This window comes from Tribolium madens, unplaced genomic scaffold (genome assembly GCF_015345945.1).
Source record: "Tribolium madens isolate multiple individuals breed KSU strain unplaced genomic scaffold, Tmad_KSU_1.1 Scaffold_3;HRSCAF=73;Tcas5.2_LG2, whole genome shotgun sequence".
NCBI lineage: Eukaryota > Metazoa > Arthropoda > Insecta > Coleoptera > Tenebrionidae > Tribolium > Tribolium madens.
The window spans coordinates 5,200,027-5,227,912 of NW_025401006.1; the positions used below are offsets into that span (position 1 = coordinate 5,200,027).

At 35.8% G+C, this 27,886-nt stretch overlaps 8 protein-coding genes across 11 annotated transcripts; 5 read left to right on the forward strand and 3 right to left on the reverse strand.

Annotated features, from left to right (window-relative positions):
* Positions 1-1,422: 1,422 nt before the first annotated feature.
* LOC123008080 (cobalamin trafficking protein CblD) lies at positions 1,423-2,508 on the forward strand. Its single transcript, XM_044403677.1, has 5 exons — positions 1,423-1,608; positions 1,660-1,817; positions 1,870-2,067; positions 2,116-2,338; positions 2,391-2,508. Exons 1-5 carry the CDS (start codon positions 1,464-1,466, stop codon positions 2,453-2,455), a joined length of 789 nt encoding a protein of 262 aa, XP_044259612.1. The 5' UTR covers positions 1,423-1,463; the 3' UTR covers positions 2,456-2,508.
* A 42-nt stretch (positions 2,509-2,550) lies between these two features.
* LOC123008074 (integrator complex subunit 7) lies at positions 2,551-7,322 on the forward strand. Its single transcript, XM_044403670.1, has 14 exons — positions 2,551-2,696; positions 2,747-2,847; positions 2,894-3,023; positions 3,071-3,355; positions 3,403-3,649; positions 3,696-3,876; positions 3,925-4,081; positions 4,129-4,334; positions 4,382-4,863; positions 4,914-5,212; positions 5,257-5,458; positions 5,506-5,796; positions 6,895-7,136; positions 7,215-7,322. The coding sequence occupies exons 2-14, from the start codon at positions 2,757-2,759 to the stop codon at positions 7,267-7,269; spliced, it is 2,868 nt and encodes a 955-aa protein (XP_044259605.1). The 5' UTR covers positions 2,551-2,696; positions 2,747-2,756; the 3' UTR covers positions 7,270-7,322.
* LOC123008078 (molybdenum cofactor biosynthesis protein 1) lies at positions 7,269-9,957 on the reverse strand. Of its 3 annotated transcripts, XM_044403674.1 has the most exons (8): positions 9,258-9,957; positions 9,113-9,206; positions 8,900-9,067; positions 8,605-8,853; positions 8,359-8,561; positions 8,078-8,309; positions 7,949-8,029; positions 7,748-7,886 (listed from the first exon to the last, which is right to left on the reverse strand). In XM_044403674.1, exons 1-7 carry the CDS (start codon positions 9,342-9,344, stop codon positions 7,974-7,976), a joined length of 1,089 nt encoding a protein of 362 aa, XP_044259609.1. In that variant the 5' UTR covers positions 9,345-9,957; the 3' UTR covers positions 7,748-7,886; positions 7,949-7,973. The 3 variants fall into 3 exon arrangements, with proteins under 3 accessions (XP_044259611.1, XP_044259610.1, XP_044259609.1); XM_044403676.1 differs by having other exon boundaries at positions 7,269-7,939; positions 8,026-8,309; positions 9,258-9,947; XM_044403675.1 differs by lacking the exons at positions 7,949-8,029; positions 8,078-8,309; positions 8,359-8,561; positions 8,605-8,853; positions 8,900-9,067 and having other exon boundaries at positions 7,269-7,886; positions 9,258-9,922.
* Positions 9,668-13,145, forward strand: LOC123008075 (nuclear exosome regulator NRDE2). Its single transcript, XM_044403671.1, has 3 exons — positions 9,668-12,604; positions 12,657-12,853; positions 12,904-13,145. Exons 1-3 carry the CDS (start codon positions 10,063-10,065, stop codon positions 13,024-13,026), a joined length of 2,862 nt encoding a protein of 953 aa, XP_044259606.1. The 5' UTR covers positions 9,668-10,062; the 3' UTR covers positions 13,027-13,145.
* Positions 13,015-15,821, reverse strand: LOC123008076 (myotubularin-related protein 10-B). The gene is made up of 8 exons (XM_044403672.1): positions 15,493-15,821; positions 15,399-15,441; positions 15,061-15,350; positions 14,886-15,010; positions 14,608-14,839; positions 14,196-14,559; positions 13,809-14,149; positions 13,015-13,761 (listed from the first exon to the last, which is right to left on the reverse strand). Exons 1-8 carry the CDS (start codon positions 15,547-15,549, stop codon positions 13,294-13,296), a joined length of 1,920 nt encoding a protein of 639 aa, XP_044259607.1. The 5' UTR covers positions 15,550-15,821; the 3' UTR covers positions 13,015-13,293.
* Positions 15,811-18,014, forward strand: LOC123008077 (dolichol kinase). Its single transcript, XM_044403673.1, has 8 exons — positions 15,811-16,212; positions 16,259-16,506; positions 16,625-16,845; positions 16,899-17,084; positions 17,133-17,342; positions 17,389-17,665; positions 17,712-17,789; positions 17,841-18,014. Exons 1-8 carry the CDS (start codon positions 16,151-16,153, stop codon positions 17,981-17,983), a joined length of 1,425 nt encoding a protein of 474 aa, XP_044259608.1. The 5' UTR covers positions 15,811-16,150; the 3' UTR covers positions 17,984-18,014.
* Positions 18,015-19,726: 1,712 nt separating this feature from the next.
* Positions 19,727-20,889, forward strand: LOC123007582 (carbonic anhydrase 1-like). The gene is made up of 4 exons (XM_044402963.1): positions 19,727-19,924; positions 19,979-20,152; positions 20,199-20,452; positions 20,501-20,889. The coding sequence occupies exons 1-4, from the start codon at positions 19,789-19,791 to the stop codon at positions 20,825-20,827; spliced, it is 891 nt and encodes a 296-aa protein (XP_044258898.1). The 5' UTR covers positions 19,727-19,788; the 3' UTR covers positions 20,828-20,889.
* Positions 20,890-22,645: 1,756 nt separating this feature from the next.
* Positions 22,646-27,877, reverse strand: LOC123007289 (carbonic anhydrase 1). Of its 2 annotated transcripts, none has more exons than XM_044402503.1 (6): positions 27,755-27,877; positions 23,532-23,702; positions 23,343-23,484; positions 23,097-23,296; positions 22,908-23,044; positions 22,646-22,864 (listed from the first exon to the last, which is right to left on the reverse strand). In XM_044402503.1, the coding sequence occupies exons 1-6, from the start codon at positions 27,771-27,773 to the stop codon at positions 22,727-22,729; spliced, it is 807 nt and encodes a 268-aa protein (XP_044258438.1). In that variant the 5' UTR covers positions 27,774-27,877; the 3' UTR covers positions 22,646-22,726. The 2 variants fall into 2 exon arrangements, with proteins under 2 accessions (XP_044258438.1, XP_044258437.1); XM_044402502.1 differs by lacking the exon at positions 27,755-27,877 and adding an exon at positions 26,836-27,011.
* Between the last annotated feature and the right edge of the window lie 9 nt (positions 27,878-27,886).

The following is a 27,886-nucleotide window of genomic DNA, read 5'->3' on the forward strand; positions in this document are numbered from 1 at the left end:
GACTTTTTTAAATAATACATAAAATAATAACTTGAAAGTAGTATTCCATAGATCAGTATAATTTGCGCAGTTGAATTTTTCGGACGGTATTTTAGGGGTACTGATTCTCGGAGTTTTCCGGGAATCCGGGAGATTGCCGCCGAAAAAATAATTTTAAAATTATATCTCTGAAACGATCAAATGTTTGGACATTTTGGCTTTCGGAACTGTAATTTTAATTCGATTTTGGACGAAAAACTCGTTGTAGCAAGTTTTTTGAACCAAAAACAAACTAAAGTATATTTCATTGAAATTGGCATAATAGGTGGCTATGGAATTTCGTATTTAAGTTTGTAGCCCTGTGCATATCCCTGATATAACAACTGATGGGGTTTTTGTTTTTCTTTGATCACTTACCTACATGGTTTATTTAACTGACATGACTGACATTTGTATTCGTTTTTTCACTGTTTTCGTTGGTTGTTCGTTATTCCTACTATTTTTTCAAATTATAATTAAAAGTAGTTCTCTTCAGAACCCCAGATTGAAAGTACACGCTAAGGTATGTTTGAAAACATAATCAATTTCTTTTTGTTCCTGTTTTAGGCATTTTAGGTTAATGGAATCAAATATACCAATTTGAATTAAGCCAAATTATTTTATCCACGGCAAAACACGATTTTTCAGGCTTCAGTACGCGAAGCTTCATTTTGTACAGATTTCCTTTTTCCACTCCGATCGCAACAACTTTACCATTGTTTAAAAATTCACAATTTTATCCTACATTTTTAATGACAAAATCCAAACCCCTTTTGGCTGCAACTTTCACGGAAAATAAATTGTGTTTCATCTCCGGTGTGAATAAAACGTCTTTTAAAATTCCTGGAAGCCTCTTATTATCAACGAAAGTCTGTATTTTCTAGAAAGTAAATAGTGTATGTTTTGGTGTCAAAACTACACCTACAAAGGGATGAAACTTTTTATGGAGAAAAACTCTGAATACCTTTGAAAGAGGGTTCTTGAAAAATAAAATTTTAACTATCTTAACCTCACTTTTTTTAGTGACAAATTTAGTTCCTTAATATGTAAAGCCTTTTTCACATTTAAAGCGCAGTTTACACAATCATGGCCTACTGTTATGTCAATTTAAATGAAATGGATCATATTTAACTTTTGTTAAATTATGTTGTTCGACTGTAATTTGCGACACTTTGCAGTTACCGATTTTTGTTGATAAAAACGATTTCAAAATTACGTTTTGATTTTTTTTAAAACGGCCAAATGTGTGACTATTTTGATTTTTAGAATCGCAATTTTTACATTATTTTGATTGATAAACTCACCTTAGCAAGTTTCTTGGCTCAAAAACGAATTATTTAACTTTTTTAATTGTAATTAAACTGTCCGACTGTAGTTTTCGTCGCTTTGCACTTGCTGATTAGAGAGCGTTGGAACAGATGTTCCAATGTCATAACTCATAAGATATGTCAATCCAAAATATTTCAATATTGAGACAAATAAATAAAATTTTGTATAATAATGTTGCATTTACGGTTCGTGGATTTTCAAGAAAAAGCAGTAACAGTGAAGGTCCTTTTGTAGCAATCCGTTCGAGACGGGCCACCAAAAGTGAGTAAAATGAAATTTGCAAAGTGATGCAATAATGCATTTCCTTATCAGATGAGACGAAATTGGCTCGATTGGACCCAAATTTCGAGTTGTTAGCGGCCACTAATGGCTTTCCGTTTATTCTGCGAGGAAATATTGGGATGGGTTGGTATGATACCAACACAACTGTCAAGTCACCCTATAAACTTATCATGGAAGAGATAGACGAGGTGTTTTGGACAGTCTGTTGTCTAAAAACCAATTAAATTTGTTTCATTTTAGAGTACTTGTTCTGGCACTGGGGACATCATTTGTAGAGTGCAGACTTGTCCAACCGTTTTGCGTAAAAGCGTCTGTGATTTGTTTCCATACCGCGATTTTGAAAGTACCGAATTGTCAGTGGTTACGATTTCATTGAAACCGAACTTGAAACTACTGAGGAAGAATAAGGAACTCGAAACTGAGCGCATGGCCCAAACTGTAAACAACATATTGAGAAAATTCACAATTCTTATTTTGATATTCTAGTTTTTAATTACTGCCAAAAGTGTTTGTGATAAATTACGCAACGGTGGATACTGGGCTGATTTCATAAACCCATTCTCTGGACGACCTTACCTGTTTCCGACCAGTGCAAATAAATTGTATGAGGCCGACGAGAAATTCAGGTGTTTAGATTTCGAAATATTTGACATACAGCAATGTAAAATTGTTTCTAATGAGCAAAATTCGATCAATAGGCGGTTTGTAGGTAAGAAATCATCCAAAATGTAGTCACTTTTACGCTTTTTATCTATTTCCAGGAAGTTTGTTTACAAATGCCCCATCAAAGAAAAAGCATTTGAACGATATTTTTACCCAATTGTAAAAATATAACGTTTTCTGTAAATAATAAAAAAATAATAAAGGTTATTTGAGTGAGTTAGAGTTGTTTTTAAAAGTCACGTCACATCAAGTTCACATGCGCACGCGCAGCATAACCTAAACTTGCTAGATTTTGAATAATTATTGATTTTCTATTCTAACACAAATAATAAATTTAAAATGCCCCATTTATTTTGTTACGACTTTACAACTTTATAATTAGAGGGGCTTCAATTAATCCAACCGTAAGACTAAGTTTTTTAGGTTATGTTTGTTTTGGCTAACTTTTTTCCAGCAATTTAAAAATGTTGGGCGTTCGCGTGAGTGCCTTCAATGAAAACGGTCTCGGAGAACCTGAACAAGACGCCAATTCGGCTTTAACGGAGCTTGACAAAGGTTGAAAGCGTTGAATTAAGTGCCCCCTTTGAAAGTATTTTTTTAGGCCTTCGGTCTGGTAAAGTGGGCGAACAGTGCGAGGCAATTGTACGTTTCCCTAAACTGTTTGAAAAATATCCTTTCCCCATCCTCATCAATGCGTCGTTACTGAAATTAGCGGAAGTTTTTCGCATGGGGTAACATTTTTCCGGTGTTAAAACCTCCCTTACAATGAATGTTTCAGTAACAATTTTTTACGACTGTGCGTTTTGCGTGTGTGTCAGCAGAGTGAGAAACACCTAGATAAAATCTCAAGCGTTGATGAGTTTGTTCGGAGAATTTACAGTGTAATTCACAGTAATGACCCCATTGCGCGTGCTGTGACTCTGCGGACGTTTGGGGCTGTGGCTGCTATCATCCCAGAGCGGCAGCAGGTGCATCACAGTATCAGAAGTAGTCTGGATTCGCACGATAATGTGGAAGTCCAAGCCGCAATTCATGCAGCTATTCAGTTTGCAGCCCAATCAAAGTAATTAAAAGAGGGCGAAATTCGCTTAATTTAATTACAATTTGTAGAACTTTTGCCGTAAGCATGTGCAATAAAGTCTCTGATATGATACAAGGCCAGTCTACGCCCGCCAGTATGAAATTACAATTAATTCCAATTTTGCAATACATGCACCATGATACCAACACAGCTGCAATGGTGAGGACGCTCTGTATCGACTTACTGCCAAGTTATCCGGCCAAAGACTTCGTTTTGGTCACTCTGAACACACTTACACAGTTGGCAACAGCGACTTTAGTTGACGTCCCTAGTCAAGTAATAACCAAAAATGTCTCTCCCAAGTTTCAAAACCGTTTTTTAGGTCAATTTACTGTTGCAATATTTACGCAAAGACCTGGGTAGTGAAGTCAAATCGAAATGTTTACAATTTTTATACCAATTGGCCAAACCGGGGGCTCATTTGTGGCCCCCGGGTGCCACCAACAATATTATCGATTTTACTTTACACACGCATCAACCCCAATTATTAACTTTGGCCCTAGGTAAGCCAATTTACTAGTTTTACATTCTAATTAATTATTTTTGATTAGGTGTGATTCAAGTCTTGACTGAGTCGCCCCGAATGTGTCATGATTATCGGGACAACAACTCAAAATTAAGAGAGCTGTGCATGAAACACTGTTATTCGTCGCAGCCTACAGTTGCGGTGCAAGCTATCCAAATTTTGACCCAACTTTTGTGTTATTGGTGAGTTTTTTGTCACAGAAGAACAAAACACAGTCGAATTATTCTAGTTACAAAGAGAAGTTAGAGACTGACAGAGCGGATGAAGTGGTTTCATCGTTGGAAACGTTAATTTTGCTTTTAACTTTCTCAAATGATAAACATCCAAGACAGCTGAAGTTGGCACTGAAATGTGCTGTTCGGCTGTGTGAAGCGAAGAAAGACTATTGTGAGATATTTGTGGAACTACTCGGCACTCGCCTCGACAATATTCACAGTATGTTGTTTCATTTGTGTGTCAAAATCAAATCAGTTTTCTTTCAGACGACTGCACTATCGTCATCTGCGAGACTTTGGGGGCCATCGGGGGCCTAAAACCAGACACTTTACTCTCCCTCCTTGCTAATATTCTCAGTTTACTACGTGCATTGTCTGAAATTGACTCGCCAACGAATCAACAAACGCGCATCAAAATCATGCTTTGCACTCTTGTTTTCCAAAGCCTGTCTGATTACACCTGGAACGAGGAAACCGAAAGTGCCATTTTCTGTGTTATTGAAAACAACAATCTGTGGGCGAATTATTGCATAGCGCGAGCTGCAGTTAGATACGGCCATCACAAAATCGCCAATGCGATTTTCAACCAATTGACGGAACAAGTCAGTTCCGAACATTTCCATTTCTGGTTGGTTTGTTTAAAAGAAATGTCGGAAGCGGAGTCGTTTTTACTCACTTCCGACGATAGTTTGGTAAATCGCTTGGAGAAAGCGATCATACATTACAATAAAGCCATCGCGGCTTTGAAGGTTTCTGTTTTACCGACTTTTGATTTTGTAATTATTACAGATTGTTTCAGGCGGCGAGCACTCCCTCTCATAATCTACAGTTCCAGGCTGAATATATGCGAATTCGGACCGAGTTTCTCCAGTGTTTGATCCAACTGATTTATACTTGTAACACTCTGTGTATAGTCCCGCCACCTGCGATTGCCGCTACTATAGTCCAAAATACGCGAGATGAGTATCAAAGACACGGATATATTACAAATCAGTTGCGAAAGTGTGTGAAAGAGTTTAAAAATTGTGGCGACCTCTACTGGAAGCTTTACCAAACTGCTTTCGACGCCGACCCTGCCACTTTGGAAAACATGCAAATGTAAGTTTTCTCATGCGTTAATCATTTTTAATGTGTTTTTCCAGATTGCAACAAATGTGTGTCCTTGTGGAACAAAGCGTGGAAAGTATTTGCGTCAACGGTTCGAAAATTCGAGACGATCCGATTGAATTTGGATCACGTGATACCCGTCTAGAGTCACAACAATTGACAAAAGCTTGTTGTAATGCTTTAACAGTTTCGCACGCACTCGATGATGGCTCGTCAATGAGTACAATAACGCACCGGGTATTAAAGTTTGTTTCGTTTTTCTTTGTCTTATGCCAAAATTGTAGCACATTGAATTGTTGAAGAAAATCTGTGAAGTATTGTCGAATGCATCGTTACCAATTCCGCGGTATTTCTTCCAAGTTTTACAATGCACCAGCGTTAAGTTGGCCATTTCGCCCCAACCTCGGGTCATGGGGGAATTTATAAGTGTCCAGGCAAACTCCCAGTTGGCTGTGAAAGTCGAAGGAGTGATTCAGCACGGGATGAAACCGGGACTTTTCCGAAAAATCGAAGAAGTCATAGTCACTGTGACCTCACAGATTCAGAACAATTCCAAAAGCAAGGATTTGGATAAGGTACATCTTGGTCTTTGAAGAAAAAATATCATACCTGAATTCAATTTTTTTACAAAACTTAAGAATTTAGTTTGGCCTCTAATCGAGAACAAAATAATAGTATATTATAATACTAGTTTATAAGCAAGCCTCTAAAACACGCACGACGGGTTTAAGAGCACGACGCGTCAGCGGAGTGCTTTTAACGTCGTAAGTGTTTTAAAGGCGCTTATAAACGAGTGTTATACGCTATTTTTGTTATACCTGCCCATTTACGATCTTTTATGAGCATTGAAAAAATGTGTATTTACACAATAAAATTATCAAAGGTTGTTTGTGAATCGTTTTCGTAGAGACAGTTACTAGTTTACGTTGTTAAGCACATTTTTTCACGTTGTAATTGGTCCAGACATTTCACTATTTCTTGTTACCTAGACAACTTTAAAATTTCAGCGTGCGATAAAGGCCAAATTACACACGCTGCAGCGTGTTTTAATTTAGGATTATGATGCAGGTATAATAAAAAAGTTATTTAATTATTACTGATTGACACAAAAAGCTACAAAAAAATTTTTGACAGTTGTCAAGAGTGAAGCCAAAATTTTCCATATTTGTGTAAAATATTGACAATGTTTATACCCCGTTCTGATTCGAGTTTTAAACAAATAGTCTTCTACCTTTTGTTATAAATTGTGATAGCTGCCAATACTTGTACTCAAGTACAATTGCCTTCGTTATGGCAATTATCATGATTTAGAGCATTTCGAAGTTTACTCAAAAATCCTAAAACCACTGTGTAAACGTGGTCACTATTTTACTCACAATAATCAGTACGCTGTAAGAAAATTATTGTTAGTGTGGTTTTTGACTGGTGGCAATATTTTTATTTTGTTTTTTATCGCTTCTATCAGTTTTTTTTTGTTGTAGAAATCTGATATAAGTGGTTTTATTTTATCCGAAATGAGCGTCAAAAGTTACTTACTAACAGTATAAATTTATTTTGGGTTAAAATTTTGCAAGTCCAAGGGGGCACAAGGTGTGCTTTCTGTTGGAAATTCCGGTGTGATAAAATTATTTTTCTATAATTTCGGACCAGTTCTTAGACGATGTGTTTTGCAGAGTTTGGAGCAAGTGGCGGTGTTGACTCAGTCGGTGACCCCCCATAAAGACTTTTTCACGGCGCAATTTCTGCTGGCGTTTCCTAAAGGCGGTCAGTATTTGCTGGCCGTTGAGGCGTCAGTCGTTGATGAAGAAAATAACACTTGGAAGACCGGTCCTAGGTCAACCTTGACCGTGAAAGTGCCCGAAGAGGCAAAATTAACACCGATTTCGGTGCCGGGCATGGCGTCAAATGCCAATGTGTAAGTTTGGCGAGATTTAGATTAAGTGGACGTCGTTTTGTTTTATTGTGAATTTTTTCGGTTTTTTCTTTTTTTTAGAATTTTGATGCCTGAGGATAACCTTTTTCTAAGACCTCATCAGAAAAAACCCTAAGTAAGTAATTATTTATTTTGCGAAATTTTGTAACAATAAACAATAACAAATGATAGATGATCAGATTGCTCCCACCCGTATTTCCGTATCCTTAACAGACTCTTCGAGTGTCTTCAATACGATTGGCTCCCCGAAATCACTCTTACCACCACTCTTACTCACGAGAGAAATATCACCAATCACAATATCATGACTGACAGACTTGCACATATCATACACAGTCAATGCTGCCACACTAACAGCCGTCAAAGCTTCCATCTCAACACCAGTCTTACCAACAGACCTCACACTCGCCTCAATTTCAATATGTTTCCTCTCGTAATTGAGCTTGACATTGACTTCAACCTTACTAATTGCAATATTATGACACAAGGGAATGAGTTGGGACGTTTTTTTCGCACCCATTATACCAGCAAGTTGTGCTACAGTCAAAACGTCGCCTTTTTTCGCAGTCACATCTCGAATCAAATCACTTGTTTGGTAATTAATTCGGACGGTGCCTCGAGCTTTGGCCGTCCTCACAGAATCGGGTTTCGGGGTGATGTCCACCATTGTGGCTTTGCCTTCGGAGGTCACGTGACTGAGCTTGGTTGAGTAGTTTCGTGCGAAAATGGGAGCTGAAACAAAAAATATTATTAATTTTAGTTCGTTTCTAAATGAAAAATTCAATCTTATTTACCTTAAATAACAACTTAATTAAATTTTTAGCCACCGATTAGAATCATCGGCCTGTTTTCCATCTGAGAAAGGTTCAGCATGCCTGTAATAATATTTTTATGCAAGGGATCCAGAATGCGATTTTTTGTACCTGCATGCTGCTTTTTTTTCCTTTTCACAGCCGCATTTATTAAAGCGATTAAATCGTCTTCACTGCAACCACTCCGTATTGCATCTCGTAATGAAACTTCAGTGTTTCCAAATAAACAAACTTTTAAATTTCCATCAGCTGTAATTCTTAATCGGTTACAAGAGCCACAAAAGTGTTCACTCATAGATGTTATAAAGCCTACTTGTCCTAGAAATTTTGGTACTTTCCAAGCCTAAATAATCATGAATAAAATTTATTTTATTTTTACTATTCTTGTATACTTTTGAGGTATCGTTTGGTTTGTTTTCAAGAGGGTATAAATCAGGATACTGTTTTTTTATCACAGATAACATATCTTGATATGACACTAATTTACTCAAGTCCCATTTATTCCCCGTAAAGGGCATATATTCGATAAATCTTATATCGACATTCTTGTCTTTGGTAAAATTAACAAAATCGAGGATTTCATCATCGTTAAACCCTAAAACCTCGATTACATCAGCAGATTAAAGAGTTTCTAATACCTTTCATGACGACACAATTAATTTTAACTGGGTCGTACCCCAACTGTAGGGCCAAGTCAATTCCCATCATTGCCCTTTCCCACCCTTTTCGTCTCGTAATAAACTCGTACTTGTCCCGTTTTAGGGTGTCTAAACTGATGTTAACTATATCTAAACCTGCCCTTTGTAGGGCAACCAATTGACGAGTCAAAGTTAAGCCATTTGTGGTCATCGCTACTGTTTCAAGTCCCTCAATTTTTTTCAAACTCTCTGTAAGTTTTGTGTGAGTTGAGTGACTTTTCTCATGGCTTTTTACCTATAATTTTTAGCAAATCTCTCCGTACAGTGGGCTCACCCCCCGTTAGTCTGATTTTTGTCACTCCTTCGTTAACGAAAAGTCGAGATATTTTAATGATTTCATCGGATGTTAGGATTTTTTCGTTCGGGGTTAGTTTGACCCCTTCTTCAGGCATACAATATTGACCTACATTTTTTGGTTTATTTTCTATTTGAGAAATTTGGAACTTACATCGTAAATTACATCGTTCGCTGAGTGATATTCGCAAGTATGTGTGGTTTCTCCCAAATAAGTCTGTGAGTGGACTTTCTACCTGATCGTTGACCTGTAGGTAAAAATAAAATAATCTTTTGGGCGATTAGTAAACGAAAAAAACCTTAATTTTTCCCTTGTTTTGGACGGCCTCGATGGACAGTTGACGGCACTTTTTTTTCACTAGATTTATTGTGTGTAAACGAAACATTTTTTTTTTTTTTGTAAATTCACTGATCACAATTATCACTTTCTTGAGTTTGAGATAACACCGATAGCATTCGAGTGACTGGTAGTAACGAAAGTAAACACAAACTAGGATGACCTTGCATACTTTTGTTAACACATTTTTATACTCCTTCCAAACAAATAAATGACACAGTTTAACAGGTTTCACTTAAATTTATATACAAAAAATGACGTATTTAATGAATAAATAAATAATTTCGACGAAACAATTACGAATTCGGCTGTGTCACGATCACGAGAACTTATCTAAATATTCTAAGAACTCAATTAAATCAATAGTTTATTTCTTAAAAATAAAATAAAATACTTGTGATTGGGATGACCTCTGCGACCTTTGATCAGCTGATTAAATTACTATCTTCAACGAGAAATGGCGTTTTTCTCGGGGAAAATAAACTTGAGGAAGCCCCTCAAAATTAATTTTGCCCAAAAATGAACATTTTTACTTAAATCTCAGAAATTTTTAATTGTTGTCGTCCTAAAATTTAACGAGTTTGTACATATTTAAAACAATGATTACGTTTTATATTGTACACCCGACTGATTTTTTCCCGAAAACGCAAATTCCGGGTCACAATCCCAAAATAAAACTTTTTTTTTAATTTGGCGCGCAAATGGCGTCAAGTGACAGTTGTCTTTGAGGTTAGAATGTTTTTATTTACGTATGATTTGCGTTTATTATGTCGTTATTTCCGGCTTTCGCTAGTGAAAGTGCTCCTGAAAAACAACCCTGCGACAGCCCCCAATGGCTCCAAAACCCCAGTTTCAGCATTGACGTGACCGGAGCCCCGGAGAAGCCCCCCGAGGAGGAATCACCGCGAGCCGATAGTCCCGAGCCAAAGAAACGTAAAAAGAAGCACAAACATAAAGACAAACCGGTTGTTGAAGACAGTAAATTGGAAGAAGAGGGTTTTATTGTTGATACAGTGCGGACTAAAGAATATTTGACGGTCAAAACGATAGCCCGGCCCTCAGCACCGCGTTACTCGGTCCGGTATCACGTAACGGGGGCTCGGACCGGACGTAAACGCAAGAAAATAAAACGGTATTACCACTGGTCGTTTCTTGTTGTTGATCAAAAAGAAGGGGAGGAGGAAGTAATAACTGAGAAAAATCGTGATTCGCTTGAAGGAAGTAAAAAAGATGAGAATTTTGCGGGGTTTAAACAAGAGGAAGACTTGTCGCAGACGACGGCCACGTATAACAAGAAGTTGGCTGAGAGCCCCCATGATATCAAACTATGGCTGGAATATGTGAATTTTCAGGACATGGTGTACCAGTTTGAGAAGACGTATCGAAAAGGGAGTATTGCCAAAGGTCTGAGAGTCTTAGCTGAGCGAAAACTGGCGATTTTAGACAAGGCTTTGAGCCACAATCAAAATTGTGAGGAGTTGTTGAGGGAGAGACTAAACGTGGCTGTCAGTATTTACCCCTCTGATGAATTACAAATACAATTAAAAAATCTGGTAGATAAAGACCAAGGGAACATTATTTTATGGCAGGGTTACATTGAGTCAATTCAGTGTTCCATGTCCCACTGTAACACTCCTTCAGTCCTCGACTTGTACACAAAATGTCTCTCAATTTTGCATAAACTGCGGCGAAACTCATCAATGGAGAAGGCCCAACTCGAGGAAAATATTCTAAAAATGCTGTATCAATGCGGTCTATTTTTGAAACAAGCCGGCTTATTTGAACAGCTCTGGACCCTCTTGCGGCTATACCTGGAACTAAATTTATCCCCAAGTGACAAAAACAAATTCAATATCGGGACAGGTTTTGATGAGAAACAGTTGGTAGAATTGGAGGAGGTTGTGTTTAACTCGCAACTTCCCCTCCATGAGTTGTGGCTCCGCACTGAGAAGCTCAGGGAGGCGTGTCATTGGTTGCCGTGGATGGAAGACGGTGAGTGTGAGGATCCGCAACGGTTGGTCTTCCCTGATGACGTAGCGGAGTTGATTCATCCAATCACAATGCCCGAAAATACATTTCGACTAATCGCTACGATTTTGACACTTTTGAAAGTCCCGATTTTATTTTGTCGTCATAGTACGATGCAGGATTTGGGCTTGGATTATGTGCCATGGGCTCTTGATTCGATCGAATCCCTAATTGCGATTTTTTTACCCCTGTATCCGATTGATTTAACAAACAAGAATTTTATTATTGATAACAGACTATCAGTGGGGCCGCAATATTTGAAAGTTTTGCCGGGGCAAGAGGAATATTTGAATTTTGTTTTGACCACAATGAAAAGTTGTACTGAATGTTTGAGTGGGGATGACAAGATTGCGATGACAGTGTGGTGGCTTCGCTTCCAGAAATTGTTGATTATTTTGGAAAAACAAAATCGGTTTAAAATGCCACAAGGGCTGGCCAAAAAAATCAAGTCCAATGTCAAAAATTTACTAAAACAAGAGGAGAATCGGAGTAACACGATTTTTTATTGCGAGTACGCCTTAATCGAGTACGAATTGGGGAATCCCGAGACTTGTTTAAGCATAATTCAGACGGCGCTCTCATTTCACAAACCAAGTTTGGCGAGTTTTTCAGCCGAAAAAACGGCTCATTGTCACTTGCATCGAACTTTGGTTGAGGTTTGTTTAAATCAGGGCAAAGATTCCGACGCCTTGAAATACCTAATTTGTTACGCTCTCGAAAAACCAATCGAGTCAATAAGTGACGATCTCCTCAACCAAACAACCCTCAAATTCAAACACGTAACCTTGCAATTATTAGAAACCGAACTTCAAAAACTCCCAGTCGCAAATCAGTTTTTACCGAATTTTTTCACCGATTGGATCATCTGTAACGGGTGGTTTCTATGCCTGACCAAGGGGGCTATACAGTGTGGCACTTTCCTTGAAAATATTTTATCAAATTTAGACGAAAAATGTGAAGGAATGTTATGGCAAAAGGAAGTTTTGTACGAGTTTTACGTCGCTGTTCTCTTCAAATATTGTGTGGCAAACCCCGGTTTTGGCGTTTTTAAAATACTGGACGATGTTTTAACTCGAGCTATCGAACTTTATCCTAATAATCTTTTCCTGTTGGCTGTTTTGGCCAAGGAACAGAGTATCACGTCTTGTGCAGGGTCGCAGTGGTGGAAACTGAAAAGTTTGTTAATAAAAACGGGGCGCGCTTTTCCGATTCTGTTTCTCGTGCTGATTGCAAATCAACAAATGCTTGAGACGCAGGAAACGTACATTGAGACGTTTTCAGGTGGGTTATTATTTCTGCAAAATCCTCATTAACATGATTTTTTTTTGCATAGGTCGTAAATATGAGATCAGCGACAGCCACAAAAACCGGATGTTGGCCCTCTTCCGCCATATCACAAGACCGGAAATGTGCACAAGGAGATGCGGATTGGTGTGGAGACTGTATTTGCAGTTTGTTCATGCATATTTTGACTCAACTTTGTGCAGAAATGTTTACTTTTGCGCCGTTGAAGAATGTCCGTGGTTGAAAGTAAGTTTTTTTTATGCTCAAGGTAGGGAATTTTGATTTCGTTGTTTCAGGCTTTGTATATCGACGCTGCTATTTACATCCCGGCTGAATTAGCCCAAATTCAAGACTTGTTAATTGAGAAACAGCTTCGGATTCACGTGACGCCCGAGGAGTTGGATGTTTTGCGAAGTTGAGGATTTTTCTGTGATATTTCCATTTTATTTTGACATAAATTAAACAAAAATAACACTCATTAAAAAAGTTAATTACGGAATTAATTAAAAGTTGGAAATAAATAAAAAATACATAAAACAAATTATTTGGTTTGTTCCAACTGGAATTACGTACAAACGAAAACATTAAAGCTATGGTGTTACCAAGTTCCTTAACTTAAAATTATTCTCACAAATTATCACCGTTAATAAAAAATTATTCTGGAAGTATTGTAAAAAAACAGGCACTCAATCATTGTTTAAGTTAAGTATGGACTGCGAATCGAGCAAATCCCCCGTAAGTAAGACATTATTAATGGGCAATGTCCCCACTACTTGTCCGTTATTTCGACTAAACGGAAAAAAACTGTTCACTTTTCGCAACAACTCCAAAATGTCCTCTTTGTTTCGACTCGATTTACCATTCACCTCGCCACTGTCAATTCTCTCCTTTAGTTCGAAAATCTCCGAGACGATAAATCGGTTACAGAGGTCGATTTGGGGCTTTCCCCCATTCCGGATCTCCAAATCCGGTAGCCATCGGAAATAACACTGCATCCAGACATCCAAGTGGGCCACACTAGTCCTCGGCTCGAGCCTCTCGCGGAAACTATCGTCGAATAAAGGATTGCAAAAAAGTGCGATGTCTTTCTCGGAAAATTGCTCACTCCAGTCCCACACGCTTCGCAGGACTAGCGCATTATGCCCCGAACTCCCCTAAAAACGAAACAAAATCAAGAATTTAAAATTCGTTAATGACTCACAAGCTCGGCAAGGATTCGGTCATGTTCGCAATTGAACAAAAACGTATCAAAAATCGAAATGTGTGCCGAATCCCACACTGTGGTCAAGAAAGTCTCGCTGATTTGAAACGCCGTTGGGTATTGTTGGACGATTTGCCAAACACAGTCCAGGAATAGGAGAAAAACAGGGGACTGGTCGATCTCCTTGCTCAAAATGTGGCCCAGACGGTGGGCAAAAGGGTGCCCCATTGAGACCCAATCCTTCTGAATCAAGGACTGGAATCCGAATTTTGTTCGGAAGTACGGGTCGAGCATCAGTTGTGCCAGACTTGAAATGACACAATTGAGGTCTTGGCCGTTGCCTAAAACTCGTATTAATTATTTTCTTTAACAAATTAAATTTTTTACCTTCTTGTAATACTACAGTGGTATCGTTGTGTAACTGTCTCACCGCTTCGACGGCTTTTGAGAGACAAGTCGACACGTGACTCATCCATTTCGTCGAGTCGAGCAACCCGTAAAATTTGAAATCTTGGCTTTTGAAAATTCGGGTGTTTTCAGGTACACAAAGGTCGCGTAATTTCAGGAAGCTGGTTTGAATCTCCTTCGGCGAGGGACACTCTTTCGTGAGATCGATAATGTGGGGTTGTCTTTTATCAGGGTGGCTTTTACGGATGTGCTCCAGGAGGGTGTTTTCCTGAGTGCGGTCCTGGATTGTGGGTAACAAATCCGCCATTCTGACTAGAGCGGCCCCTCGAGGTGTGCCCCAAACCTGTGTTTGAATTAGTTCAAAACAAATACTAGATAAATTCTTTCTTACCCAAACTGGACAACAGCGATTCCTAAAATGCTCAATTGCCTTCGTTAACGCATCATCCGTAAGGGACTGAGGTACAATTAGAGTGGACATCATAGTTGTTGAAATGTGAAAATTTTCGTTAACAACAGTTGCCTTCCATTTTTTACATTTAGTTCGTTCAAGTTCTCTTTTCCAATGTTCGCGTTTACGAAACAAGCAGACTTCTTTTGTCAATGAGGTAACTGATGGCTCCCTAAAACCATCAATTAATGGGATTTGCGCCCCCCTGAATAACATACTTGTAATCGTAAGCAAACAACAGACTGTGTCTTTTGGGATAAGCGTGATGTAAGAGTGCATTGGTCACGTTTTTGCCACTATCTTTATCCGCAAGTTTAAAACTGAATTCTAACGACCTCATATTCTGAAAAATTGAATTAAATGTGGGGAAAATTAAAGTGTGTTTTTCAATACTTTACAAATAATTAACAATTCTTTGATTTTCCCGGACACGTTTTGTCCGGGTGTTAGCTTTTTGCGCGATTTATCACCAATTTGATAAATCGTGTCTATGGAAGACAAGCAAGCGTCATTGGGGCCCAGCAAAAAGTTTTGTTGGTAACAATTGTCACCATCTCGGTCTTCAGCACTAGCAAAAGACAGTTTAAACGTAGTGACTGTTAATACTCCTAAAGTTGCCATTTTTCTATCACTGAGGGGGGCATAGAGCAGCACTTTTTGTGCCTCACAGACCACAGTCTCACCTTCAAAAACCACGCATTAGTGGACAAAAAGAAGAAACATCGACTTACCATCAAGGAGTTTGGTTTTCTGTTCGTCGGTGAGGTTGATTGACTACAACATTTTCAAAACTGAAAGAGATTTCGACAAACGTGGGAGACTCACCGAAAACTCCTCCTCGTCAATGTAGCTCTTAAAACGAGATTCTCTGAGTTCAGTCATCTTGGCAGATTTGAATAAACGCCTCACATAATTAAGACATTGATTTAGCCCATTTGCCTCTTATCTAGTAAAAGTGATAAAATTGGGGCTTCAAGAAGAAATAGCACTTTTGTGTGGTTATGTTTACCCACCTTAACGACGTCTGCCGAAGCTTCACGAAAGTGCACGAAGTGACTTAATTCAATTTTTTCATTAATTTTAAATTGAATTAACTCGAATTGGTGCGTTTTTAATTATTTTTCAACCTAACTAATGTGTCGCGAATTAAATAATAAAGAAAAAATTACAGTAGAATTTATTTTTGTAACCGCCTTTTTAACACGTCATGTGTCAAAAATGACGTTCAAATGTCAAAAATGACGTTGTCAACGTTGAGGTTATACAAGTACTAAATATTCAAATTATTTAACAATTAACGCTTTATTTACTCAAAATACGAAAGTTCAAGACGCATTTTTTTATTCCGGAATGATTTTGAAGAGTGTTTGTGTCACAGATTGGCATTATTTGTCAAATGAACATTGTACTACAGTCCTGGTCAAAGTTTAAGTAGCGAATAAAACGTTTTTAACATCTCCTGCTGTGTTCTCATTTAGAAAAAATGAAAATCTTTAATTACAACAACATTGCAGCGTTCTTACACCAGTATAAGATTGAGACCAGGCAAGTGGTGAAAAAATTTGTAAAAAAGTTAATTTCTTACTTTTAGGCCAAATGCCGGTCCAGGGTTTTGGCTCATGCTTTTACTACCCTCAGCTCTAATTATTTCAGTTGCCCAACATCCAATTATCTCCACTTCCACTTACAAATTATCGTCAATTTTTTCATTGGGATTAATTCTAACGTCTTTCACATTTATCCACCAAATATCACGAACAAGACTGAAACTTTTAAACCTGTGGCTTGTAACAACTTGCCTTGTTGTGGCTTTTCTGTTTAAAATTTGTCTTCACAGAGGTACGGCTTTAACTGTAAATAAATAAATTCGCGGTACTTCATTGTGATTAATTAGTTCTCAGGAGCTTAATCATAATAGTCTATTGTTACGAACACCAATTAGAGATTATTTTTTCAGGATGGCTATTTTCAATTTTTAGTGCCATTGCAGCGACGTTTTTGTACCAAAAACTGTATTTATTTGTTTTACAAAAATTGCCAAAATGTTTCACTTTAGGCGAAGCTGCGGTTTGTACCCAAAGTTATACTCTTTTGCTGTATTTCACGTCAGTTAATATTTGGCAATGGGTGAGAAAACCCGCCAATAATGTTGTGCAAATGTCGACTCTCACAATTCAGGTATTCTTATTTCTTGGCCAATTTTTTTATTATTTTTTTGTACATATTTATAGCTCGGCTTATTTGCAATATCGGCAATAATTTTCATTTCGTACAAATTTAGAATAACAAGCAGTTTTAAGTTCTACACTCTCACCGTAGGAAGTTTTATTTTAATCGTTTTATTACCTTTGCAATTTTTAATGCGAATAAATCCGTTATTGTGGATTTTAAATTTAATCTGGGACGACGTTTTTGCGGTAAAACAATTCTCCCTTTTTGATAAAAATTGATGAGATTTTTTTCAGAATAAAGTTGTCGTTTACTGGATTTTTTTCAGTCTTGTTGCCATTTTGGCCGTAAATCTCCGAATAAAAAAGGCCCAGAAAGCTTCAACTGCCGTACGAAAAATCTTCCATTTGTTAACTGTCGCAGTTTTCATCCCCGGCCTTTTATACAATTGTTCTTTTCTCTATTTAGCCAGTGGTGTTATCCTTGGAATTTTTTTCATGTTGGAGGTAACAAAATAAAGCAAAGAAGACAAATCAGTAGTTATTATTTTAGGTTTTAAGGGTGTTAAACATGCCACCCTTGGCCGAGGTTTTGCAAAACGGCCTTGTTGTGTTTTGTGATGAAAAAGATACCGGAATAATAGCTTTCACTCCTATGTATCTCCTAGCCGGGTGTGCTCTCCCTTTGTGGATCCACCCATCGCCTTGTGATGTCACAAATTCGGCGATTTTCAATTTGTTGCCTTTGATGAGTGGTTTATTGACGATTGGGATCGGTGATACGGCTGCGAGTGTCGTTGGTTCGAAGTTTGGCAAATTTCATTGGCCGGGTATAAAATAAAAAAAATTTTGGGGGGCTATTTATTTTTGATTTAGGTTCCAGGAAGACTATAGAAGGGACACTTGCGTGTATTTTGAGCCAGCTTTTTTTCGTATTTGCCTTCGTTTATTTAGGTTTGTGATTTCATAAGTTTCTATTGAAATTTATTGAAGCACAATTTTCAGATTATGTAAAACTCGTAACTCCAGTACAATACGTGAAGACTGTTTCCGCAATAGTCATTACCTCGATTGTTGAGGCGAAAACCGATCAAGTTGATAATTTAGTGCTGCCCTTTGTGATGTATTTATTTTTTATTCTGGTTTAGTTCTTTATTGCAATAAAGACAATTTTTATAATTTGTGTCTTTATAAACCTTAAATAATAATAATTAGATCGACAATTACTGTAATTTTAATTGGGCAAAAAATTGCTGGTGGTCACAAAATTTTACTCGTCGGCATAAAAAATTGCATAAAAAGGTGTTCGTTTTGACTTTTTGGTCACAATTGAGTATATAGACACTTTGCTTGTAGCCTTATCATTAGTTTATTACATTATTACTCAATATCTCTAAACTTCTAACTCACCTCAAAAAGTCTTTTTTTTTAACTTGACCCTATAAAATTTTATAAGTACACATTTCTGCGTCTTTCACAACGTTTTTGCACTTTTTTAAGTCTCTTGGACCTTCAGGAGTGGTTTCATTTTGAAGTTTTTCATTTTTTCGATTTTTGTCAAAATTTTCGTCGATTTTCGATACCCAGAGCGAATATCAGCTAATACATTTGAAATTACTCTGGATAACTTTCTTATCTTTTGTACCGTTGGAAAATACTTTTACTTTCTTATCTTATAAAAAAATAACTTTGAAACTGTCATGAATTTTGCGGTTTTCTCGACTCCCCGGTATTTTACATACTTCTGGTACAATAAACCGTTTTCAATATATTTTAGCCGGAATTAACAATAGAAAAACGAGTAAACATTTTTGAATAGCCTCTCCTCTAGTTTCGCCGTAATCGTCGTTCAAAGAGAAAAAAAATTCAAAATTGTGAAACTTTAAATGCGTTTTTTTTACGCAACTATAAGACTTAGAGCAAAAAGCAGAGAAACTTGAAAATTTGTTTTAAAGTATCTATTTAATGGCGCAAACTTGAAGTCACTTCGGGTTATAGTTCCGGGTACAGAGCCACTTTTAGTTTTTTTTATATAAAAAAGTCATATCACAAAAATTATGAATCCTAGGTCAAAACGGTTTGTACAGACATACGCCTGGTTAATTTTACATATAGTACCAGTTTTTTTTTATAAGAATCAAACATTTTTGATTTTTTGGTCAGAATTGGACATAGTGCTTATGCTTCTAGCCTTGTTATTGATTTTATTACTCAATACCTCAAAAGCTACTTATTGTAGAGCATTTTAACCTATTGCATCGTGTTCAGCGTCTAATTTTACGTCTAGAACACTATGTTTCAACCGTTTTTGCGATCAAAAACTCTTAGATACCTAGAAGTGCATTTGGTTGAATTTTGAAGTTTTTAATTTTTTCGTTTTTTTTTGTCAATCACCCACTAACTCTTCAACGTTGTGTATTTTTTTTAAAGAAAATTGACCTGTTCAAGCATTTTTGTCAAAACAAAATATTTTCAGTTTTAATAGATAAATTATCCCATAATTTTGCCGCTCAGTGTATACCTGAGGAAATAATAATCGCTCCTTGGAATAAAAAGTTAAGCAAAAATTGCTAGTATGAAAAATTTAAACATATTAATGCAGTGAAATTTCGAAAGTAGTTGCGGTATAAAAAGAAGTTTGCTGGACCGAGGAGTGAACCAGAACTTTTCGAATTTGGTGTATTATTAATAATTAATATTAATTAAAAATTCATTTTCATGCTCTTTTTTAAGAGCAGTTATGCTCTTATCATGAGTTGTCACCTTTATTTTGTGGAGAAGAAATGTTTAAAAATTCCTTCAAAGTCTTTTTCTTATTTTTCTCTATTTTGAACATTTAAAAAATGTTTCAGTTTTGATCTAGTTTTCTGTTTGATAATATTTGGCAGGTGTCACACTCAGCGCCTTGTCATTTCCGTTACAAATTAACTAAAATGTCAGTAATAAAATAATCATGTTGGAAAATTACTTGATAGAAATTTGCATAATTTTCGTCCTTTTGGTCTTGTTGTACTTTTTCGTCAGTTGGTTTTGTCGATGTAACACTAACGAAAAAATGCTTTGTACGTACGGCTACAGCGACTCCGATGGTAAGTCTCCTCCAGCCCCAAACCGAGCTCAACCCCTCATCCCCTCATCCCCAGGCCCCAACACCTGGAAGTACCGCTTCCAAATCCGCGGCGAAAACCAGTCTCCCATCAACATCCTCTCGGTGTGCGCTGTCGTCGTCCCTGCTGAGACCATCGCCCCTCTGGACTTCACCGAGGAGTACCACATCACCCCCCAAGACATGAAACTGCTCAACGACGGCTACACAGGTATCAAACTCCTGTGAGTTATTCGGAATGTAACACTGGGGCCCAGTTGTGATTTACAGCACTTGGTCCAGTGGCCAGAAACCAACGGTTTGTGGGGGCCCCTTATGCGACGAGTACAAACTTTTCAGCATGCGTTTCCGGTGGGGCCCCAACGACGAAGAGGGCTCCGAACACATGATTGATATGAGGCGATACGCCATGGAACTCCAAGTCACTTATAATAAGTGCTCGTGCAAGTGCACAGATATGGTCAAATCGATCAAAAGTTGTGCTGTTATCATAATTAGTTACATGTTTGAAGTGCGTCCACTTTTGCAAAAACCACAATATTATTTATTTATTTTTCAGGTGACTGAAGTCGATAATCCGTATCTTGAAACAATAATACACGGTTTGCGTCACATACAAAACCCTTGCTGTAGTTATTACATCAGACCGGTTCCGGTCAGTTTGGTAGCCCCCATGTTTACTCGACGATATTTTTCCTATCTTGGTTCCTTGACTTATCCTCCGTGTACTGAAGGAGTCCGGTGGATTATTCAACCGGAGCCTTTGACTATTTCGGCACACCAAATTCGACAATTCCGACGACTGATGGGCTTCAATGGGTATATTTTGAATAATACGCGACCTGTACAAAATGCTAATAACAGAGACGTGATTTTTTATGAATAAAAAGCGGCGAAAATTTGGTTTAAATTGTCTCGTGTAAGCGTTTGAATAAATTATGCACTGTGGTGGAACAGTTTTTTTATGTAGTTTGAAAAGTCGAGTCCCAATTCCAATTTTTCTCCAAATCATCAATAATGAATGAGTTTCTTTTATGAATTTGAATTAAAATTTAAAAAATTAAATTAAAAAATAAGGCAATAAACAAATTAAAAATTTTAAGAAGCTTCCCGTTTGGAAGTTTCAATGCGTGTAAAAATAGTTATTTAATAAACAAGTGTATTAATCGCTGATTAATACAAAAATCTATTTCACCCCAATTTCTAAAAGATAAGAGTTTTCCAACGCTTTTTAGTATAGATAATCAAATATACAAGTATCCAAGGTAGAGTGTGATAAAGGCTAAAAGTACACTTCTAGGGTGTCGTATGACCAAAAAGAGAATTTTTGGATCAGTGTTGTGTAAATTTGCTTTATTATTGCAATATTTGGAAAAGGATTAAAATAAAGGACATCATTTATTAAAATTGGATTACGCAGCCCTAAACAAAAGCCTTTTACACCGGATCTGTTACGAAATGGATTTTGTGCTGTTTTTGAGGAAATTACATATTACAATAACGAGTTAGTCTTAGTCAAGCTCCCGTCCGAACTACTTGAATTGTAATAATTGTCCGGATAAATTATTACTTATTCATTGATTCGGTGCAAAATTGTGTTGAAGCTGTACACACAGTGAGTGTGATGTATTTTCGAGTGCCTAATAGACATTTAGTAGCAGAGCGCGATTTTTAAAATTTTAAGTGATTAGCAGCTGCCAATGGAAGAAGTCTTTGGAGAAATGGTCGAGACAATTGTGCTACAAGGATCCGGATTAAAGGGTAAGTCAACAATACCTTTTGATTTTTTTTTAATTACACTTATTAAATTTCATTTAATATTGTCAACTAATTTAAAAATTAAACTAATTTTGTGTTTCTTTATTTTTAGTAGATCCGTTCCATGAAGAAGTGGGAAATTGCTACAAAAGGTAGCAGAAGAAGATGCCATATAAGGTCAGCGCATTTTAATTTTTTTTTTGTTTATTGCAAAGTGAAGTGTGTGAATTTGTGATTTTTAGTGCAATAGTAATTATTTATTTCATTATGAATAGAAATTAGTTGTGGATTATAATGTCTTGTTTCCCAACTTCTTTTTCAAAATTTTTAGAAAACGAGTGCAAATTTATTTTTATAATAATTTTAACCGAAAAATTGTATCTTCTGTCTATATGCAGCAAGAACAATTGTGACAAAAGTCTGTGTACTTCTAACTTTTACCCTACTTTAACGGAATAGAAATTGTTTTGAGACTATACAACCAAATATACACTGTAGGAAATTTGACATGAAATTGTACTTTTTTTTCTGTGCTATTTTTGAAATGTATTATACTAATTATTCGCAATCATACTGTAATTTGTCAATTTCATAGCATGACAACAGCTGGGAACTAGATGATTACTGAAACTAAATAATAATAATTTAAAAGAAACATTGTAAATAAAAATGTAAGAGAGAGATCCTGTTGAAACTTTAGTTGTTCCACGTCCCACGCGGAATTATAATATTGAAGCACTTTTTTTTTAAATTCTTACACTAAAAACTTCTTTTTATTTTGTCACGCAATAGATTTACGAGCTCTAGAAGTACGTATTTAGAGCCCTATAGTAAAAATTAAAAATCCTGTGACTCAGATACTCAGAATTTCGGCTTTGTTTAAAAACGTACAGTAAAAAAAGTTTTTTGATAGTTCTTTGTTGTTGAACTAAATGAAATAAAACAAGTCGACTGAAAATAGGTTTATTTGCATAATAATTTGGTTACATAAACATAATGTTACAAAAGTTATGTAATAATACTGATACTATTCGCTCATTTTGTGTGATCTTGCATAAATGACGTCGAGTTTTTTATGAGCCGGAGGCGTTTGAATCGGCCGGACATTTCTGACAATGTTGTGTCTTTCACAAGGGGTCGATTTCATTTTCCTGAACTCTGAAACCTGGGAAAAAAATAGAGAATTTTTTTTGCGGTTTTTATCTTACTTGTTCACGTGAGACGTGAATAGGAGTCGGATAAATAATCCAAGTGACACTTTCGGTGTATGGTTCTGTTGTCAGAGACCCTTGATAAGTGTAATAGCCCTTGCACTGGGCCGCTTCTCTGATCCAAGTCAAACAGTCTGGAAAAAAAAAATGAGAAATTTTTTTCGGATTTGGATTTAGTTACATTACCACTGGGAAGACTGGTCGTCGAGTTGATTTTATCAATTTTTTTCACCGCTTCTGTCATTTTATTAAAACAAGGATGTTCGTCATCATCTGTCGCTTTAAGAAAAAACGCCACAACGGCCAATCCATCATGCTTATCAGCTGCGTTTTTAAAATCCCCATACTTTTTATTGTAATGCACAGCATGTGCCTCCATCGAGAACCTAAAAAACCGTCATAATTGCCTCAATACCCTGCCAAAACACTCACACTTGGCCTTCGAATATATGTTCACATCCGCTGTGATCATCATCACTCCAATGGAAATGCAATTGTTCGAATATGTATTGGTCCTCGTGTAAAGGGCCCCCGACCAAGACCGGCATTTCGCGGTTTTGGAACCGGAGAGTTGCTAAAATTTTCAAAGTTGAAGAGCGATTTTTGCATAGTAGACCCCACCTGTGAACCCGTTGTTATTCAAAGTGGCTTCGCCCCCTTGATCCCAATGCCCGTGGAATTCCAAAGGCTCGAAGTGGTCGTATTCGTTGGTCTCGTCGTGTTTGAGCTCGATGGGGGATTGGACCTTGTGGAGGCGCCATTCAGGGACTGTTATATGAGCGTCTTCGTCGGCTGAAATCGGGAAAAGGGGAATTTTAGCGCAATTTAAAAAAATATTCTATGTCCTAGATTTTTTTTATTTATTTTTTGTAGTACATACATAAAATTCTAATAAATGAATTCGGCAAATAAAAGTTTATCTAATAAATTACAAGCTATGTAAATTTAAACATTTCTACACAGTACCTATTTTTATAGTCGCATTAAAAAAAATCGTGAAACAGTTTTATAGTGCATTGTTACCAGTTTGGTTCAAAACAAACTCACTATTTTGTAAATTGGTGACTTTGTACAAAAATCCTGTATTAGGGCAATTTTTATTTTTAAAAATGTGTACTGTAAATTTGTTTACATGTGACAGCATCTGAATTGCAACCACCTTAATGTTATTTATATTTTGTGCTTTTTAACTTGACAAGGTATGAAAAAAGCTTGTTGCAACAATAAGTATAAGTAAGGGGTTCTTGTTGGCCCATGAAAATGAAATGAAAGAAGGCGGATTAAAAATAAAAAATCTCTAAGTACACGTTTTTATTTTAAATTAAAATAAGAGATCCTAATTAAACATAAAAAAAATCTAATTAAGTCACAAAAGTAACAAAAAACAAAATAAATTTTTAATACTTTTTATTGTTACAAATTTAAACAGGAGATGAATATTCATTTTTAAAACATTTTTTTTTATGAACATATATCGAAAAATGCTACGCAAGGGGTGCGTCTTTTAATAGTTTATTTTTCAATATTTCCGAAATCATTTTAGAAAAAAAATTCAAAATTTGCTACAGATGATAACTTTTATACACCTAAACAAGTACAAAAATAAAATGTATTTTTTAATTAGGTGCTTCCTAAACTAGATGGGATTAGGGTAAAAATTTACTCTAACTATTTTTCCTGTGGTTTCTTGCCACTTTCAGCAACAAAATTTCATAGTTTTTCATAAAAAAAGGTCTTTTGTGTTTTTCCGATACAATTTACGGATTTTTTTGTAAAAATCGGTTTAAAAATTTATGTTACAGACCATAAACAGCATAAAAATTAAAAATTAAATTTGTTTTACCGTTTAGGACGCCTCTGATTAAAAATTTTGTTATTTGGCATTTGTTTGGGTGTACATATAAAGGTACCAAATTTTATAATTTTATCTATTCTGAAATATTAGGAAAAACCCTTTAAAAAACGTACCTATTTTAGGGGGTGTAGCTCCTTTTCATAGCATTTTTCAAAACACTTTTATCTTAAAATTTAATATTCTATTAACTATTTAAATTTGTACCTAACAATAAAAATGAAACACTGTATAATTAACACATGAAAAATTAATTCACAAAAATTTAAAATCAACTCATTGAAATAACAAAAAAACTAAATTTTTAACACTTTGAACCCCCTAAACCCCCCCTTGGGTACGGCCCTGTACAAAAGTAAACCGAGAATTCTCTCCTGAGTGTCGAGTAAAAAACAGACAGAAAATGAGCACGGAATACCCTTTAAATAGACAGAAATTTTAAAGAAAATATGGACTTTTCACTAAAATTTGTGGTTTCGTAACATTTGGAATATTTACAGATAAAAAAATTTAAATTCATTATAAATTTCATTTTCAAACGTTTTCGTTAATTTTCAGCAGAAAAGAATGAAAGCCGTAATATTAATTTTGTTGTGGTTTCTGAATTTTTTTAATTACTTCCATTTTTTCTTTTCGTATTAGTTGTATCATTTATTTCACTTGAGTCCTTGTTTACAAAGATGCTATTCATCATCCTGACGATTTTCTTTCTCATTCACTTTTGTTTTCGTAAATTTTGCCAGTTTTATGATTAATTTACAAAAACTTATATTTATCTGAAAATTTGTAGAAAATGTCACCTTCAGACTTTTTTTTCATCGAAAGAAAATACTGAAAAATCTATAATTCCAGATTAATTTTGTATCTCAAAATCAACTACTTTTTCTAATATTCCCCAAAACTTATCTTTTTAAAAATCGATCATTTTGAAATCAAAAATTCAACCGTACTCTGAACACAGAAATGATGGTCTGCCGGATCTAAACAGTGAAAAGTAAATGTAGTTTTAACCTCGCGTTTGCATAAGCAAGCCTGTAATCCTACAAGGGCTACACTTTTAAAGACTTTAAAAACTGTTTACATTCTAAGTTAAGCTCTAAATACATAACAAATAAAAGAATAAATATTTCCAAGAAAATAGAAAATATTTTCCAAATGCAATAAATACATTCAGAATCAACAAAGAATTGAATTAGTTTGTTCAAAAAATAAATAGTTTAAGCAGAAAACGTTGATTCCATACTTTTTGTTCACCTGGTATAAAAAATATTACTTTATGGACTCTATACCAAAAATTACTCTATTTCAGCTATTTCCGAATGATTTATTAACACACGTTTTTGTGCCAGAACCTCACTTAAAAACTAAAATTCCTTGTATTATAGTGAATTATTACAAATTAAAAAATCGTCAGTTAACCTCAGGTAGTTTCCCCTCTAGGTATTGATGGGAATTTTGTTAAAATCGATTAATTTTGAAGATTGATAGGATGATAATCTCCTTTATTTCATTGCTGAGATATTTAATTAACTCACAAAAGTTTCCTACTTTAAAATCTGGGAAAATTTTAGTTTTCCATTGTTTGACTAAATTAATTCAATTAAAGACCAATATTTATTGAATTTTACTGACCCAATATTTATATTTTCAGCGTTATTGTGGTCAATTATTTATTCATGGTACTAAAATAGTGATCTATGTATAATAATTTTATGGTTTTACGCACACTTTTTATCATTCAAAGGCAAGCGATAGAAATAAAAAACTTTGATAAAGACACATTGAGCAAAATAATTTTTTGGTTTGAATTCGTGCGAATTCCATTCTCCCTCCTGAGGGTCTCTGTGGCAATATTTAATCTGAGTAATCCCCCTTGTCACTGATAAGATAATCGCCGGTGATACATTACAAACCCACTTGAAAGACACCGTAATTTATCAAAAAAAAAATAATAATAACGGCGCGAATACCATTTTTCTCTATAAAATTTTTAACTAACAATTAGGAAATAATATTTAATATTTGCCACCGCGTTAACGAAACTAATTAAGAATAATTTAACAAAAAAAATACCATTTTGAGCGAAATTAATTTCTTCCGGTTCGCACAAACACTCACTTTTCGTAACACCAGCAATCACAGGACCGGTCATTTTTGCTTTTATGTGATTATAATTACGTGGTGAATGGTTAACCGCCGGTAAACTAAACTTGACCATAACCGAGTTGTGGTTTATAAGTGTCATTGGCATCACTCAGTCGCGGTTGCGCACGAAAGAAGACACATAAATTTAAAAAATGATATATGCCTACGTAAATAAAGATTTTGTTGATAAATAGTGAAAAAATGTCTACACTGTTGCGTCAATTGTCATTCCGCGAGATGAGATTTCCAGATAAATATTTATCCGGAGTAAAGTACAAAAAGTGGAGTTCCTTAAATGATTTATTCATTAATTATCTATTTGCCTTGAATTTATTTATGGCTTTCATGGTAGACACCGTAAAACAATGGATTAATGCTGAATTTTTATGCTAATTTAATCTCACTTTGCCATGAAAAATTATTACTGTATTCAACAAAAACAAATAATTGTTGTGGAAGTTTTACCAAAATTAGGTCAAAATTAAATAAATTAAACAATTGTGTCCACTGTTGTTGAGTCACCAATTTACTTTCCATGTGATACAATTAAGGAAACACGTGATTGCGAAAAAAGAATTGGTCAAGGTCGGAAAGTACTCACAAAGTCATCTAAACCGAAGATGACCTAAAGCAAAAATTGAAATAAATTATCACAAAAACGTGGTGATTACAACTTGAGGTGGTCAAGATTTTTTACACTTACTCAAGCAGAAACAATAAAAAACACGTTCACCTTGTAACAAATCAATTCACATTTTGTTAAAAAATTCGATTTTTACTACAATTGAAACAATGCATGAATCAATAAAATGTGTAAATGGGATATATGAAATATTCAGCGACTCACCTGAACCTTTAGCTTCCATTTTTCGAAACTTCTGGTCGTTCGTATTGAGATCAAATTTGTGCTTAAAATTTACGAGTGATAAATATGTCTAAAAAGGCAAACACTCTGTGAAAATGGAGTTGTGGGAAACGA

Bases quoted from the DNA above. Each gene is read 5' to 3' on its own strand.
- LOC123007289 (XM_044402502.1), bottom strand. From the start codon at position 27,007: ATGACACTTATAAACCACAACTCGGTTATGGTCAAGTTTAGTTTACCG. The intron at 23,045-23,096 runs GTAATGTAACTA...TTTTTTTTCCAG, and splicing joins GACGACCAGTCTTCCCAGTG to ACTGTTTGACTTGGATCAGA. The intron at 22,865-22,907 runs GTAAGATAAAAA...TTTTTTTCCCAG, and splicing joins TTCACGTCTCACGTGAACAA to GTTTCAGAGTTCAGGAAAAT.
- LOC123008076 (XM_044403672.1), bottom strand. From the start codon at position 15,549: ATGACTGAACTCAGAGAATCTCGTTTTAAGAGCTACATTGACGAGGAG. The intron at 15,011-15,060 runs GTATTGAAAAAC...TCAATTTTTCAG, and splicing joins AATTGTTAATTATTTGTAAA to AATATGAGGTCGTTAGAATT. The intron at 14,840-14,885 runs GTATGTTATTCA...TGATGGTTTTAG, and splicing joins TTGTTTGCTTACGATTACAA to GGAGCCATCAGTTACCTCAT.
- LOC123007582 (XM_044402963.1), top strand. From the start codon at position 19,789: ATGTTGGAAAATTACTTGATAGAAATTTGCATAATTTTCGTCCTTTTG. The intron at 20,153-20,198 runs GTATCAAACTCC...ACTGGGGCCCAG, and splicing joins GCTCAACGACGGCTACACAG to TTGTGATTTACAGCACTTGG. The intron at 20,453-20,500 runs GTGCGTCCACTT...TTTATTTTTCAG, and splicing joins TAATTAGTTACATGTTTGAA to GTGACTGAAGTCGATAATCC.
- LOC123008074 (XM_044403670.1), top strand. From the start codon at position 2,757: ATGTTGGGCGTTCGCGTGAGTGCCTTCAATGAAAACGGTCTCGGAGAA. The intron at 3,356-3,402 runs GTAATTAAAAGA...TACAATTTGTAG, and splicing joins CAGTTTGCAGCCCAATCAAA to AACTTTTGCCGTAAGCATGT. The intron at 4,082-4,128 runs GTGAGTTTTTTG...GAATTATTCTAG, and splicing joins ACCCAACTTTTGTGTTATTG to TTACAAAGAGAAGTTAGAGA.
- LOC123008080 (XM_044403677.1), top strand. From the start codon at position 1,464: ATGTCAATCCAAAATATTTCAATATTGAGACAAATAAATAAAATTTTG. The intron at 1,818-1,869 runs GTGTTTTGGACA...GTTTCATTTTAG, and splicing joins TCATGGAAGAGATAGACGAG to AGTACTTGTTCTGGCACTGG. The intron at 2,339-2,390 runs GTAAGAAATCAT...ATCTATTTCCAG, and splicing joins GATCAATAGGCGGTTTGTAG to GAAGTTTGTTTACAAATGCC.
- LOC123008075 (XM_044403671.1), top strand. From the start codon at position 10,063: ATGTCGTTATTTCCGGCTTTCGCTAGTGAAAGTGCTCCTGAAAAACAA. The intron at 12,605-12,656 runs GTGGGTTATTAT...TTTTTTGCATAG, and splicing joins GTACATTGAGACGTTTTCAG to GTCGTAAATATGAGATCAGC. The intron at 12,854-12,903 runs GTAAGTTTTTTT...TCGTTGTTTCAG, and splicing joins AAGAATGTCCGTGGTTGAAA to GCTTTGTATATCGACGCTGC.
- LOC123008078 (XM_044403676.1), bottom strand. From the start codon at position 9,344: ATGTTTCGTTTACACACAATAAATCTAGTGAAAAAAAAGTGCCGTCAA. The intron at 8,854-8,899 runs GTAAAAAGCCAT...CAAAACTTACAG, and splicing joins AGATTTGCTAAAAATTATAG to AGAGTTTGAAAAAAATTGAG. The intron at 8,310-8,358 runs GTATACAAGAAT...ATGATTATTTAG, and splicing joins AACCAAACGATACCTCAAAA to GCTTGGAAAGTACCAAAATT.
- LOC123008077 (XM_044403673.1), top strand. From the start codon at position 16,151: ATGAAAATCTTTAATTACAACAACATTGCAGCGTTCTTACACCAGTAT. The intron at 17,085-17,132 runs GTAAAACAATTC...GATTTTTTTCAG, and splicing joins TCTGGGACGACGTTTTTGCG to AATAAAGTTGTCGTTTACTG. The intron at 17,790-17,840 runs GTTTGTGATTTC...CACAATTTTCAG, and splicing joins ATTTGCCTTCGTTTATTTAG to ATTATGTAAAACTCGTAACT.